Source organism: Stomoxys calcitrans, chromosome 3 (genome assembly GCF_963082655.1).
Source record: "Stomoxys calcitrans chromosome 3, idStoCalc2.1, whole genome shotgun sequence".
NCBI classification, from domain to species: Eukaryota; Metazoa; Arthropoda; class Insecta; order Diptera; family Muscidae; genus Stomoxys; species Stomoxys calcitrans.
Genome location: NC_081554.1, coordinates 77,469,220 through 77,485,707, shown reverse-complemented (window position 1 = coordinate 77,485,707; position 16,488 = coordinate 77,469,220). Strand labels below are relative to the sequence as shown.

The 16,488-nt window shown below is 39.7% G+C and overlaps 1 protein-coding gene and 1 non-coding gene across 9 annotated transcripts in view; both read right to left on the bottom strand.

The window, feature by feature from the left end:
* LOC106090882 (abhydrolase domain-containing protein 2) overlaps positions 1 to 16,488 on the bottom strand; it is an 83,749-nt gene that overhangs the window by 14,000 nt on the left and 53,261 nt on the right. For all 8 annotated transcript variants that reach the window (XM_059364471.1, XM_059364478.1, XM_059364470.1 and 5 more), the window contains exons 3-6: positions 12,231 to 12,400; positions 5,359 to 5,526; positions 5,061 to 5,247; positions 4,625 to 4,974 (exon numbers count right to left, since the gene is read on the bottom strand). In XM_059364471.1, the coding sequence (XP_059220454.1) occupies positions 4,625 to 4,974; positions 5,061 to 5,247; positions 5,359 to 5,526; positions 12,231 to 12,400 (875 nt within the window). The remainder of the gene's footprint in view (positions 1 to 4,624; positions 4,975 to 5,060; positions 5,248 to 5,358; positions 5,527 to 12,230; positions 12,401 to 16,488) is intronic.
* Positions 553 to 634, bottom strand: Trnas-aga (transfer RNA serine (anticodon AGA)). Its single transcript has one exon. It is a non-coding gene; the product is annotated as a tRNA-Ser (tRNA).

Here is a 16,488-nt window from a genome sequence, read left to right as displayed (position 1 = left end):
AAATGCTGTATGGTTTGAGATCCATGGGGAAATAATTATTATTCGATTCATGGAAAAATATTTGTTTAACCATGATTTTTCAGGCGTGATTTTTACGTGAGTCGTGAGTGCCTCAAAGGTCGTGCGTAAGTAAAATTTTTGTCTTGTGAGCGTGCGTGAACGTGAGTCGACATACAAAAATCGTGCGTAACATTTTTTCTCGTGAGCGTGAGTGAAAAATCGTCCATACATAACTAACCACTTCGATGTTATCGTGGCCCCCGTCGGAACCATCCAGTCTTATCGATGTATTTGAAGACATCATTCAGAAGACCGAACAAGCAAAGCAAGTTCAAGCTTAATAGCTGTATTTTGAAAGAATGTAGCGTGATTCACAAAATTTGCTTCTATAAAAATTATTTTTTAGTTTTTAAACAAACTTAGTTCCTTCTCTACTAAAAAAATTTAAAAAAATAATAACAAAAAAAAATTAAAACAAAAAATTGCAAAAAAATGTTTAAAAAAAAATTACAGAAAAAATTTACAAAAAATTGTATACATAATACTTTAGCACGCAGTCGGTAGGATTCGAACCTACGCTCCCAGAGGGAATCTGATTTCTAGTCAGACGCCTTAACCGCTCGGCCACGACTGCACACCGCACACCGTATACAAAATGGGTACATCAATGTTAAGGTTATCGCAAATGAAAATTATTAGAATTTCCCATAAAAAAAAAACATGAATTAAGATAATGCAGAAATATTAAAAATAATCATTATTATTATTGTAAAAAGAAAACCCACCATTGTTATGTACTGAAATTCAAATTTGAACCCCAAATGTACTGAAATTTTAAGTTACATATGCTTCAAATACAAAATTTAGAAAATAAAATAAATGAGTAAATGCAAACAACCCCCTCTATCCTTTCCCCTATACTCTAGGACCAAAACTCAATGAAGACAATAGGAACACCAACAACACCGAAGTTGATCGATTGATCGGGAGGAAGACACATTTTGTTGTAAGACCACCTAGGTGGTCTCTGTAGGTCCGCTAAGAATAATTTTGATGGTTTACATTCTACCCAGTCCACGGTTCGTCCGTTATATTATATGAATCCGACTTCATTTGATCTCACAATTAGTGAGACGCAAGAGAAGAGATCACCCGTGATACTGACGCTGAATAGGGAGCTAGCCGCGCAATACAGCGAGCTAGATGGCAAATGATGGGTCTTATATTGAACTCGATCAGGAGAGTTTATCTGCAGGTTAGATGGTCGACCTAATCTTGTCTGACGGTGATCTGGAGACCACAGTGACTCCAGCCATTTCCTTGGAGGGGACAGGACCAAAGCGTCAAACAAATCTTGGGTGGGGTCGGAAACTGACTAGGAGGCTACCCAGCAATCTGAAGTCTGAGTCAGGAAGGGTGCGCTTGATCTCGATGCGTCGAGTGAGAATACCTCGTCAAACTACTCCTCGGCGCGGGATAGCTGTGAGCACCACACCGGCTGGAACATTGAGGTCCGATCTGTGTGGTGTTCATTGCTGTCACGAGAAGCTTAGCTGCGGGCCACCGGGCGGGTCCACAGGTTACGGATAGTGGAATGCTCCATACGGAGTGGCTGCAACAGCGGACAATCAGCGGTATCGAGCGGAGAGTCTCAGTGAGAGGCCGGACGGCATGACAAAGCGGGTTATTGGCGCCTTTAAATTACCAATGACCGTCATGTTCCCGCGGCGATCGATCCTTTGGACCGGAACGAGCTTGCTCACCTACAAGGGTTTGACGAGGATGTGGCTGAAAATGTGGCTACAACAACAACATTTTCTGCAGGTTTGATGGCCGACTTAATTAATCTTTTCCGGATACCACAGAAATTCCAGCCGTTTCCTTGGAGGAGACATGACCTAAGCATCAAAGGAAGCATAAAACAACTGTCGGATGGGGTCGGAAACTTACCGGGAAGCTACCCAGCAATCTGATATTGGAGGCTTGGGACTAACCAGCCAGGGTGCGCTTCATCTCGATGCGTCAAATGAGAATACCCCGTCAAGTAAGCAGAAGCCGAAGGCTTAGAAAGCAACCGACCTGCAATCCCATGGCAGCCGGTTGTTAGCACCGGATTGCCACAGATTGGAGTCCTTTATTGGCAAGGACTGCCGCCTCAGTATACAGCACACTGCTACAACCACAGCCGAGATAGCTCTTATCTAAGGAGATACGTGGGCAAGAGCGAGATCGACATTGCACAGAGGGAGAAGGGGCGTATGAATCACAAGTGTAGAACTCTTCTTATACATGAAAGGACGTATCAAAGCGTTGAAAAGAATTCGAGCTTACTGGGCTTACTGCCTTATTATGGACGATCGGGGTGGCTGTTCCATCACCCATAGCACAGTCGAAAAGAACTGGCAATAAGTTTGTAACTCCCCGACCACTGATGGGATAGAAGAAAGCAGTTTGTGGTGGCTAGTCCGAAATGGGGCCCAAAGGACGGTTGGCAGGAGGCGCCTATGCTACGGCCGGTGGCGCTGGAGCAGTCGAAGTAATACCTGTGATGGCTAGGTTAAGTGAGAGGGAGTCTGGCAGCAGGCCAGGGACTGCCTCGGATGCTGTGAAAGAGAAACACGAACGGTACCGGTCAGTCGACAGGCTGAGGCGGAACGGGCAGTTTCTACGGGCCAGAGGTTGGCCAATAAGAATAGTGCGGAAGCAGACGATATGGTCAGCCCAGCCCACTGGAAGCAGTTGAACCTGGCAGGTCAAGCTGATCCTTTCAGACAGGTGGAGCAGCAACGTTATAATGTTTGATGGGAACCATTGGAAATGTAATCGATTTAAGGATTACAGCGAAAAATTCAAGGATTTCTTGTGCTGGATAATTGAGAGCATCGAGTCCCCCTAGCCAGGGACGAGGCTCAAGGTTGTATCCACAACTGAATTGGCTGCTCGAAAAGTAGCTGCAGCATGGATTCCGATTGAAGGCATTGAGTCGGAACTGCTGACATTGCTGGCGAAGCAGAACGTCGGGCTCTGCACAATTTCTCTCCACAAAACCCTGTGCAGAGAGCGGTGGTCTGATTCAGAATGCATCTATTGACGAGAGTTAAGGTCCGATTCCGTTGTTGCCTCCAAGGACCTTCTTCTTGCACTCTATAACCCCTCGGTAGACATTGCTCCAATACAGGAACTTACATCGTGAGAAATAGTGTCTCTGAGTTGAGCAATGCGATGTACACCATCTTTACTCTGTCTACGGGTGACAATCAGTGGCGATCTGACGACGGTGGGATTGCAGAGGAGGAACTTCACCCCTTACTCATTTCATCTGTTAACCTGCCCTACGAGGGAACAGATCTGCCGAATGAGGTAGTACGGAGGCTTGTGCGCGAGAATAGTCAAAGAAATCGGCTGATCTTGGGTTGATATGCGGGGGAAGTTCTGATATCAACAAAATGCGGCGAACACAGTAGATCAGGGGTCTGTGGTTGCCAACGCGCTTTTCCTTTATCCAAACCTAAGTTGGTTTAAATTCGCGAAGGAGGAAAATGCACGAGTTCAGACTACCGAGACTGTAATAACAAAAATGGGGATTGGCAAAATGCCATAGGCGATTCTCGACAGTAAGCTGAACTGGAGCCCATTAAGTTCCGCAGGTTAGTACATCCTCATATGACGCTTAATGGCTGAGTTAGAATCTTCGAGAGCTGTTCAGATTGTTGACACTAAACCAACGGACCACAATAAAGGCGGAGCTATAGCCGACTTAAGACTGACAACCTGGCGAGAATTGAAACGGTGGACAGTGGGCGCTTAAAATTTTTGCACAAATACGTTATTCAAGGAAGGGAGGCCACCGTAGCGCAGAGGTTAGCATGTCCGCCTATGAAGCTGAACGCCTGGGTTTAAAAATCTTGGCGAGACCATCATACAATTTTCAGCGCTGGCGACATTAGTGAGGTACTATGCCATGTAAAAACTTCTCCTCAAAAGAGGTGTCACACTGCGCACGCCATCCGGATTCGGCTATAAAAAGGAGGTCCATTATTATTGAGCTTTAACTTGAATCGGAGGGCACTCATTGATATGTGAGAAGTTTGCCCCTGTTCTTAAGGGAATGTTCATGGGAAATTTTGCATTGTGTTATTTATGTAGGTCGGTTTGGATTGTAAATGAACCAAATCGGTCGATGTATAGGTATAGCTCTCATATAAACAGATATCCTGATATGACGTTTTGAGGCACAATTCTCCTCCGATTAAGCTTTTAACACAAAAAGTTATATTCTCAATCCCAAGTAGGATGCCAACTGGTCCATATTCTGATATAGTTCCCATAAACAACGATCTCTTGATGTTACTCATTGAATCTCTATCAGAATCAATTCTTTCCGATTTGCTTGATATTTTTTACAAGTATTTCTGCAAGGACATCCCACATCTATACCAAATATGGTCCCATTAACGTGATTCGATTCCGTAAAAACCGATCACTCGGTTCGACTTCTTGAGCACATACAAGTAGCTACTCTTATCCAAAAATATAAAAAAATCTGTGAGATATCTTCGTCTACCGCCCATAAGAGATGGCCCAGTCAAACTTAACACAATTAAACTTTTTTTTTTTTACTTACCAGCAAAATCTTTAATGGGCGACAATAAATCTTCAGGTACTAAAGGATCATCTTTGGCATTGATGAAAATCATTGGCTTCTCTATATTGTCGAAATAGTTTATCGATGAGCTCCATTTGTATAATTCCTGAGTTGAGGGGAAATTAAAAATGCGTCGTGTATAGGCTTCGTCTAGCTCGGGTAGTGTGGCTGCAGCAATTATGTCGCGTTCATTCAAATTATGACGCTGGCGACATTCCTCGGACAATAGAATGTGACGGTGTTTCAATATGATGTTCTTCATATTCTCAGTCATTACATACAAATAGAAACGACGGAAGTTTTGCCAGTTCAACAGCCATTTGGTGCCTCTGTAGAATAAGAACCAAGGATATGGGGGAAAACGGCAACAATTGAATTACAATAATAGATATTTATTTATAGCATTGATACATACTCAACTGCATTGTAGCCTTGACATATGGAGATGCCACCAATGACATTTGAGGGTTTTATCCTGTGCTTTTCTCCCAAATATTTGGTTACCAAATTGCCACCCAAGCTGAAACCGCAAGCCACTATGTATGAATTTGAATATTTTTGTGATAGATTTTCAATCATCATGGCAAAATCATCGGTGTGTCCTTGAAATGAAATAAATACAGTTATATTTTAATCTGCTCCATGTGAAAGCGTGGCGTATGTGGGCGTGAGCCTTTAACACAAACAAATCTTTCATGTGCTCTTCCACTTACCATAGGTAAATATCCGGCTGGAAGTCACCTGTACACTGCCCAAGGCCCCAATGTGATTAAGCACCGCACAGCGGTAACCATGGCATTGTGCATAATGAACGAATGTGCGTATGTAAACGCTCTCTGATGTATTGCCAATACCAGGGCATATGGCCACGGTGATGTCGTCTAAAAGAAACAGGAATAAGAAGAAAAGAACAAAATATGGATGTTTATTATTCGATGTGTTGACAACGACAAGAACCCATGCTCGAAGCCCCATGAAATTTTGCATAAACGAGGATAACTTAAAAGAACTAAAAAATTATTTATGGCAGGAATTATTCAAAGATGAATGGAAAACCAGTAAGGAAGGGCAAAAGTCGGGCGGTGCCTTCTTTATAATACCCTACACCTACCCTTTAAGTACAATGTGGGAGCTATATCCAATTCTGAACCATTTTTGATGGACGGCGAGCAAGAATATGTTCAACTGTAATAACTACGGTTGACAAATGATAATATTATTGCAAATTACTCAAAATCTGACGAACATATATAAGGGAGCTATAACAAATACTGAACCGATTTCCATGAAATTCACCAGTAATGCCGAGAGTCATTAGAAAATCGCTTCTGCCAAATTTCGAGAGAATCGGGTAACAAATGACCGTTTCATTGCATTATTACTGCAAATCGGACGAACATATATATGGGAGCTATATCCAAATCTGAACCGATTTCTATGAAACTCACCTGGAATGTCGGGAGTCATAAGAAAATCCTTTCTGCCAAATTTCGAGAAAATGGGTTAACAACAATTTTATTGCAGTATTACTGCAAATCGGACGAACAAATATATGGGAGCTATAGCTAAATCGAATCAGAAAGTGATTCTGAGTCGATCGGTATACTTATCAATGGGCCTATCTCTCTTCCCTTTGGGTGTTACAAACTAATTTACTAATTCAAGTTATAGGGTATAATAACTTGAATTAGTAAATTAGTGTACCACAGTAGTGGTGTGGGGTATACTTAAAAAACAAGTAAAAAGGCATTAAGTTCGGCCGGGTCGAACTTTGGATACCCACCACCTCGGGTATATATGTAAACCCCCTTTCGTCACAATCCGGAGCTTCGGGCCCTTTATCTGGAGATCGGTCTATAAGGCAGCTATATCTAAATTTAGTCCGATCTAAGCCACATTTGGGTCCTATGTTGAGAGGCCTAAAACTACTCACCGTTTCAATTTCAGCGAAATCGGTTAAAAAATAATGGCAGCTATATCTTAATATAGTTCATTCTGAACCATATTTGGGTCAGATCGGTCAGACGGGTGGCTTCAAACAACTCACTGTTTCAAATTTCAGCCAAATCGGGTAATAAACAAAGCTTTTATGTGCTTTAGACCTTAATCTAGAGATCGGTCTATATGACAGCTATATCTAAATATAGTCCGATCTGAATCATATTTGGGTCCAATGTTGGGAAGCCTAAAACTACTCATCGTTGTTTTAAATTTCAGCGAGATCGGTTAAAAAATACAGCTTTTATGGGCTTCAGAACCTTAATCGGGAGAAAGGATCTGAACCATATGAATAAAGCTTTTATGGACTTTAAATCCTTTATTTGGAGATCGGTTTATATGGCAGCTATATCTAAATATAGTCCTACCTGAACCATATTTCAGTCACATGTCGGGAGGCTTAAAATAACCCACTGTTTCAAATTTCAGCGGAATCGGGTGATACATTAAGCTTTTATGGGCTTCAGACCCTTTATCGGGAGATCGGTCTATATGGCAGCTATATCTAAATATAGTCCGATCTGAACCATTTTGGGTCAGATGTAGGGAGGCCTTAAACTACTCTCTGTTTCAAATTTCAGCGAAATCGTATAAAAAATAAAGCATTTATGGGCATTAGACCCTTTATCGGCAGATTGGTCTATATAGCAGCTACATCCGAATATGGTCCGATTTGGCCCGTTCAAGAACTTAACTAGCGTGCAAAACTAGCAAAAAGACGTATCGGTGCCAAATTTCAGCTCAATATCTCAATTTTTGAAAGCTGTATAGTGATTACGGCAGACGGACGGACAGATACACGGACATCGTTAAATCGCCTTAGAATTTTACGACGATCCGAAATATATATACTTTGTAAGGTCGGAAATTGCGATGTGTTGCAAACGGTATGACTAAATGAATATACCCCCTATCCTACGGTAATAGGTATAAAAGGAGAAAATTAGATCAGCAATGCGTGGAGGTTGGATAAAGAAAATGTATGGTTTGATATGGTCTATTTAAAAATTAATTTTCTTAACAAAAACAAAATCATACAAGCAAGTATCAAAGGCAAGTTCGGAGTACATGTCCATTTGGGCCATAATTTTGAGGTGGGGCGACCCGCTTGGGAATAGACTCAAAATTTTTACAAAGGTTTCGTATTATACTCTCAAGTACCTTTCGTTTGAATCCCAAATTGTTCCGTTCGACTTATATGTCTGTTTGGGGGTGGTTTTTGGGATGGGGAGGCCCCCTCGGATTTGACCCCAAATGTTTATATAAATTTCGAATTCTACTTCCAATTACCTTTCAAATAATACCCATATTGCCTCAATCGGCACTTATGTTATTTTTGAGCGATTTTTGGGGTTAGACGGGTCCCCCGACACTTGGGGTCAAATTGTTATATCAAGTTCGTACTCTTCTCAAAAATATTTTTTATTTGATACCCATATGATCCCAATCGAAAAACATACCCGTTTGGTTGGGTTTTATGGTTTGACGTCCCCCACGGTTATTTGACCCCATTTGCAAGATCTTGTATTTTTGAAAATTAGGGTTAGGGGTCCGCCCCCCTCGCGGATATCATAAAATATAGTACCCTATATCCATCGACGGGCCATTCTTTACCATATGTGAACATTTCATAAAAATTGGTTTAGCCGTTTTTGAGTCTATAGGTAATATACAAAGAAACTAACAAAGCGCAGCACTTTTGTTTTTATATAATAGAAGATGCCGCGGCTGGAGAAACATTAAGCAATATCCCAAAAAATCAGGCATGGTTGGCCGTGAAGTGGCTCCCCTGATACCTGGCCCTAAAATTTGGCGTCAGATATGTATTCTGCTTACAAATACCTTTCATTTGAATGGCATATTGTCCCTATCGGTGCAAATTTCAATTAAGTCGGTTTTTTTGGGACAAGACGACCTTCCTGACACCTGGTCCAAAATTTTGATATCAGTTCTATATTCACTTCCAAATATCTTTCAATTGAGATGAAAATTGTGATAATTGACATCTGGCAGCTCTGACCTCTGGCCCAAATTTTTTATATCAGCTTCGTATTATTATTCCAAATACCTTTTAATTGAATCCAACACTGTCCCGATGGGTCTACATGTCAGCTTGTGGGTTACTAGAGACAGACACTTAGCCGCAAATTCCTGTTATTTGAGTCCTATTTTATGCCCATTCTTCAGTCCTTTTGAAGGGTTTCAGGGGCTGGGTCTGCCCCCTTAATTTTTCCCTTAATTTTTAATACCAGATTTGTGCTCTAATCTCAAATACTTCAAATACGTATTGTCTCCATAGGTCTATTTGCACGATCCGGTGGTTTTTTGGGTTGGTGTGTTCTACCAATTATTTGACTCCAAAATTTGTTTATAGGTTTTGTGCTAAAAAAAACTATTCAGTCTTTTTGGATTCTCAGGTGTGGCATCTCTGAACTCCAGGTCCTGAGTGCGGTCATACTATTCACATAAATGTTGAGTTACGAGAGGAGAAGGTCCCTTCTTAGGATTTCGATTGCGGCTGTCGGCACAGAACACTGACTAAAATACCATAAACACGTCAAACATCGTTAACATGCCAATTGCGAGACAAGCAGCGCAAGCCGAACAAAGAAAATAAAAGCACCACCACACCGATGCTGTGCAGCAAAACACATGTAGCGGCTGGTTAAACGGTTTGTTGTCTTGCTTATGGATATAATGTTGTTGTTATATGTTGGATTGCAAAGAGTGCCTTTCAACAATAAATATGTACTTTGGGTCGTTGAAATACAAAATAAATTGTTGTAGGAAAATTAACAAATTTTGTCGTCGTTTTTTCGACAAAAGTTGTTGTTTTTCAAAATTATTTTTGTCTGTTTGTGTATTCTTTAATTGTGCAGAATAAAACCATGGATTTTGAGGGGTCAAAAACTGTTAAAACGCGTCTTACTGCTTCAAAATTTTCTAAAGGGAGCAAGTTCTGATATTGACAGTAACTGGTACGAGTTTTAAGAGATCTCTTCTAAATTGCAATTTACGGTAACCGCGAAGATGGGTAGTAAAAACGTATTTCTGGAAAAAAAAACCTTAAATCGGTGCAAAAATACATGCGACTTTAATGATCTCAAGATTACCGGAAGTTCGGTATAAATGGTGATATATCAAGATATAGGTTATCTTTCTACTTTAAGCAATAGAGTGATTTTAACAAACTCTGGTCAGTCTTTACATCTTCTCAAACTCTCTCATACGGGAACTGCTATCAACAGCTTTCCCTCATACCAATGCCCTATATGTCAGCAGTGTTATTCTGATGGCCGTTTACATCCTTTCGATCATCCTTAAGCCAATTCCTTGCATCCTACCGAAAATCGTACTAGAGTACTAAATCTAATTAGATTTATACAGACCTATCGATTGCTCTGCCCTCCACAATGACTTCCAACTTCAAGTCAAATTCTTAGTTTAAATTAGTCTTAAACCGAATTTCCGATTTAACTTCATGATGACAACCTTAAGTGTGCAATACTTATCCAATATGGATAGGGCAAAACAGCCATCTTTACAACTTCTTGTTGATGTAGCTCGGTTCATGGTCACATGCGATTTCGTATGCGATTTGTCTTACATCTCAATGGTGCCATTTCGTAGAAATCAAGCAGTATGCTATGAGACGTCGCACATTGGGATAGAATCGAAATAAAAACTAATACAAATTTGCCATCTGAGAACGGGTGGAGATAGCTTTACCAAGTAGCAAGTTCGGCCGGACCGAACTTTGGAAGCCCACCACCTTGGTTAATACATATAAACCACCTTTCGTCGTAATACAGTGAAAAGATCCATCATTTATAAACCCATAGCAGCTATAGCGAAATGTGCTCTCAATTGGACTAAACTCCAAATCGAGAGATCGGTCTATATGGCAGCTATATCCAAATCTGGACCGATCTGGGCCAAATTGCAAACAGATGACGAGGGTCCTAACTTAACTCACTGTCCCAAATTTTGGCGACATCGGACAATAAATGCGCCTTTTATGGACCCAAAACCCTGAATCGAGAGATCGGTCTATATGACAGCTATATCCAAATCTGGACCGATCTGGGCTAAATTGCAGACAGTTCTTAAAGAGCCAAACGCAACTCACTGTCCCAAATTTCGGAGTAAGTGGATAATAAATGCGCATTATATGGGCCCAAAACATTTTCTCGAGAGATCGGTCTATATGACAGCTTTATCCAAATCTGAACCGATCTGGGCCAAATTGAAGAAAGATGTTAAAGGGCCTAACACAACTCCCTGTCCCAAATTTCAGCAAAATCGGATAATAAATGTGGCTTTTATGGACCTAAGACCTTAAATCGATCAAAGATATAGTCCGATATAGCCCATCTTCGAACTTAACCTGCTTATGAAAAAAAAAGAATCTGTGCAAAGTTTCAGCTCAATATCTCTATTTTTAAAGACTTTATCAACAGTCAGACGGACGGACATGGCTAGATCGTCTTAGATTTTTACGCTGAATAAGATTATATGTACTTTATAGTGTCGGAAATAGATATTTCGATGTGTTGCAAACGGAATGACAAAATGAAAATACCTCCGTCCTTCGGTGGTGGGTATAATAATGCTTGGTCTTTCTAATGTTAATGGGACTAAGAGTTTAAATCGGAAGATCGGTCGTTATGGGGGCAATATCAAGATATTGTCCGATATAGCGCATCTTCGAACTTACCTTGCCTATGGACAAAAAAATAATCTGTGTTCAAGAGACATGCGGGCACACGGACGGACACGGCTAGATCGTCTTAGATTTTTACGCCGATCAAGAATATATAGTCTTTAAAGGTTCGGAATTGGATATTTCGATGTATTGCAAACCGTATAACAAAAGCAAAAGCAATACCCCCATCCTTCGGTAGAGGGTATAAATATTGTATACCTCAAGCGGATTTTTTGTTTTTGTAGAGATTTTTGAGAACTATTCAGCAAAAAAAAAAATTGGAAATTGGACTACAAGTGACAACGTGACAAAAGTCACCAACAACTTTTCGAAATGCCGTGGTGATTAACTTTGGGGACCTCCTTTACACATGACTTGGGTAACACCATTCAACATTTCAAAGATTTATCTCTAATCGTTCTTAAACGACAGTATTTTTTTATTCTATCCCACTGTGTGTCGTGGGAAAACAACCACAAACGCATTCGTTGATGTCGCACTCTCAATACATCTGTTGCATTCATGTGTCAGCTCGAAAGTGAATCTTCATACAATTCGGTTTGTCCAATTCTTCAATACCTAAAGCTTTTTGTTCTTTTACTTCTCGCCACGATTTGAAACCAAGTGTTCAGTGTTAGAGGCTAATATGCTAAATTTAAGATGGTTCCCATCTCACAAAATGCTAGTACATTAATTACATTCTAATGAAATAAGTATAAACATATGAAAGTCTAATGATTAATATGACAATAATAGAATAAAAGCAAAACGAATATCTGATTTTGGGGAAAAAATAATTAATGCAATTATCAGATATTTTTTCCTTCTTCCATTAAATTCAATAAACAAATTAGTTTACGGATTGTTTGGTTCCGAACTTACCTTCAAACTCTTTTAGTGGCTGATACAAATCATAAGTTAACGTTGAACCATCCTCCAGGGATAGGTAGACGCGTTCACCCAAAGGCCAAGGACATTTAACGCGTCCCACAATACTATGCAGTACAGTTTGAACATGGCCACTGAAACCCCAAAGGCGAGTTGGAATGTATCTGAAAATAAAAGTTAATAACAAAATTAGATAAAGAGTGATTGGAAAAATAGTTCGAATAATTGTAATAGAAACAATGAACTTTATTCGTACAAAGAGAAAAGCTAGAATACAGCACTTTTTGACGAGTGGAATCATTAGAATTACTTGTTTTTTGAAAATAAAAAAGTATATAGGCACTTTGATGACTTCCTAAAACCCGGTACAAATTATTGAAAAAACAAGTAAAAGCGTGCTAAGTTCGGCCGAGCCGAATCTTACATACCCTCCACCATGGATCGCATTTGTCGAGTTCTTCTCCCGGCATCTCTTCTTAGGCAAAAAAGGATATAAGAAAAGATTTGCTCTGCTATTAGAGCGTTATCAAGATAAGGTCCGGTTTGGACCACAATTAAATTATATGTTGGAGACCTGTGTAAAATGTCAGCCAATTTGAATAAGAATTGCGACCTTTGGGGGCTCAAAAAGTAAAATAGAGAGATCGATTTATATGGGAGCTGTATCGGGCTATAGACCGATTCAGATCATAATAAGCACCTATGTTGATGGTCATGAGAGGATCCGTAGTACATAATTTCAGGCAAATCGGATAATAATTGCGACCTCTAGAGGCTCAAGAAGTCAAGATCCCAGATCGGTTTATATGGCAGCTATATCAGGTTATTAACCGATTTGAACCATACTTGGCACAGTTGTTGGATATCATAACAAAACACGTCGTGCAAAATATCATTCCAATCGGATAAGAATTGCGCACTCCAGAGGCTCAAGAAGTCAAGACCCAAGATCGGTTTAAATGGCAGCTTATCAGGTTATGTACCGATTTGAACCATACTTGGCAAATTTGTTGGATATCATAACAAAACACGTCGTGCAAAATATCATTCCAATCGGATAAGAATTGCGCCCTCTAGAGGCTCAAGAAGTCAAGACCCAAGATCGGTTTATAAGGCAGCTATATCAGGTTATGAACCGATTTGAACCATACTTGGCATAGTTGTTGGATATCATAACAAAACACGTCGTGCAAAATTTCATCCTAATCGGATAAGAATTGCACACTCTACAGGCTCAAGAAGTCAAGACCCAAGATCGGTTTATATGGCAGCTATATCAGGTTATGGACCGATATGACCCATTTACAATACCAACTGACCTACACTAATAAGAAGTATTTGTGCAAAATTTCAAGCGGCTAGCTTTATTCCTTCGGAAGTTAGCGTGCTTTCGACAGACAGACGGACGGACGGACAGACGGACGGACATGGCTAGATCGACATAAAATGTCGCGACGATCAAGAATATATATACTTTATGGGGTCTCAGACGAATATTTCGAGTAGTTACAAACAGAATGACGATATTAGTATACCCCCCATCTTATGGTGGAGGGTATAAAAATGTGTCCATCTCGGGTAAGAATGCTGCTCTTATAGTATTGGGTTGCCCAAAAAGTAATTGCGGATTTTTCATATAGTCGGCGTTGACAAATTTTTTCACAGCTTGTGACTCTGTAATTGCATTCTTTCTTCTGTCAGTTATCAGCTGTTACTTTTAGCTTGCTTTAGAAAAAAAGTGTAAAAAAAGTATATTTGATTAAAGTTCATTCTAAGTTTTACTAAAAATGCATTTACTTTCTTTTAAAAAATCCGCAATTACTTTTTGGGCAACCCAATATTTTGTTTCGCTTGTATAAAATATATACCCTCTACCGTTTGTAACACCTCGAAATATGCATCTAAGACCCCATAAAGTATATATATTCTTGACCGTCATAACATTCTAAGTCGATCTAGCCATGTCCGTCCGTCTGTCAAAAGCACGATAACATTCGAAGAAATAAAGCTAGCCGCTTGAAATTTTTCACTAAAACTTCTTATAAGTGTAGGTCGGTTGGGATTGTAAATGGCCTAAATCGGTCCATGTTTTGATATAGCTGCCATATAAACCGATCTTGGGTCTTGACTTCTTGAGCTTTCAGAGGGCGCAATTCTTTTCCGATTTGGCTGAAATTTTAATTTTTGCGTGAAGTGTTCTAGTACGACTCTCAACAATTGTTCCAAGTACAGTCTAAATAAATTCATAGCCTTATATAGCCACCATATAAACCGATATCCCGATTAGACTTCTTGAGCCTCTAGAGGTTCACCAGAGTTCTGACTGCTAACAACTGTGCTAAGTATGGTTGAAATTTAGCATGAAGTGTTTTATTTTGATTTCCAACAACGGTTTCAGGTATGGTCTAAATCAGTCCATATCCTGATATAGTCGCTATATAAACCGATCTCCCGATTAGACTTCTTGGGCTTCTAGAGGGCGCAGTTCTTATTCAATACGGTTGAAATTTTGCATATGTCGTTTTGGTATGACTTCCAACAACTGTTCCAAGTATAGTCTAAATCGGTATATAACCTGATATAGCTGCCATATAAACCGACTTCCCAGTTTGACTATTTGAGCCTCTGGAGGCCGCAAATTTTTGGAGGTGGTGTTTTTCTATGACTGGTGTTTTTCTATTTGAAAAAGTCATTCAAAGAACTTGACAAATGCTATCCATGGTGGAGGGTATATAAGATTCGGCCTGACCGAACTTAGCAAGCTTTTACTTGTTAGCTATTATCTTTTTGGCAACAATGGTTAAAACAGCTCACGTACGTTTCGTGTTTTGTTTCACTGTCAAACATCTTCAGTTTGGTCTATGATTTAACCATAAATCGTCTTACAAAAGAACAAAGCTTGCACATTATGGAATTTTATTATCAAAATGCGTGTTCTGTTAAGAAAGTTCATCGCGCGCTTCTTCCATTCCATCGATGAAGCTCATTTTTGGCTCACGTAAATAAGCAGAATTGTTGATTTTGGATTGAAGATCAGCCAGAAGCATTACAAGAGCTAACAATGCATCCAGAAAGTCACAGTTTGGTGCGGTTTATCAACTGGTGGCATCATTGGACCGTACTTCTTTAAAGATGATGCGAATCGTAACGTAACTGTAAATAGTGAGCGCTACCGTGAAATGATATCCAACTTTTTTTGCCCAAGATGCAAGAGCTTGACTTGCATAACATGTGGTTTCAACATGATGGTGCAACATGCCACACAACACAGAGTAACAATGGACTTATTGAGAGGCGAGTTCGGTGAACATTTTATTTCACGTTCGGTATCAGTCAATTGGCCTCCTAGATTGTGCGATTTAACATCTTTAGACTACTTTTTGTGGGGCCATGTTAAAGCTCATGTCTATTCAGGCAATACCACTTTAATTGACGCATTGGAAGACGACATTGAAACATTAAATTATATGGACCGTAATATCGATTCAAATAAAGATTTCATACATTTCTCTGAATTTTATGTGTTTTTTTTTTCGAAAAACTTTCGTATAGCTCTTAAAAAATCACCCTTTACATCAGAAAATCGTCTCAATACCATGCATACAGATTATGCAAGTTAAAAAAATTAGCTCCCGAGAGATTCTTCAAATAGTCAAAAGACATGTGGAAACATTATTTAGTCGTGGTTCGATTTGTCCAATTTAGAATTTTAACTGGATTGTTAACTTAAATGGTCTAGCTGGCAACCTATCGGCCCCAACAGCCGTATTGAAATGTGGAAGACATTTGCTTACATACTACAGTACAATACACTCTTAATAAACTCAACTCCCTCATATCAAAAAGCATGTCGGTTTCTTTCTTAAATACCTTAGCTGGCAACCTATCGGCTCCAACAGCCGTATTTAAGTGTGGAAGATATTTGTTTACATACAACAGTACAATACACTCTTATAAACACAACTCCTTCATATTAAAAAGCATGTCGGCTTCTTTCTTAAATAGCTTAGCTGAGAAACCATCGGCTCCAACAGCCAAATGTTGCACACCCCAATACATTAGACTCTGAATAAATACATTCAATCCTATTTGCGTCATATCAAGAAGCTTGTCGTCCCTGTTTTAAATACCTTAGCCGGCAAACCATCAGCTTCAGTTGCCTTCTTAAGCTAGATAACATGTTCATGAAATTTTACATACATACATTAGATACCGAATTAAACGACTATCTCATGCAAGTTTGTAAAAATTA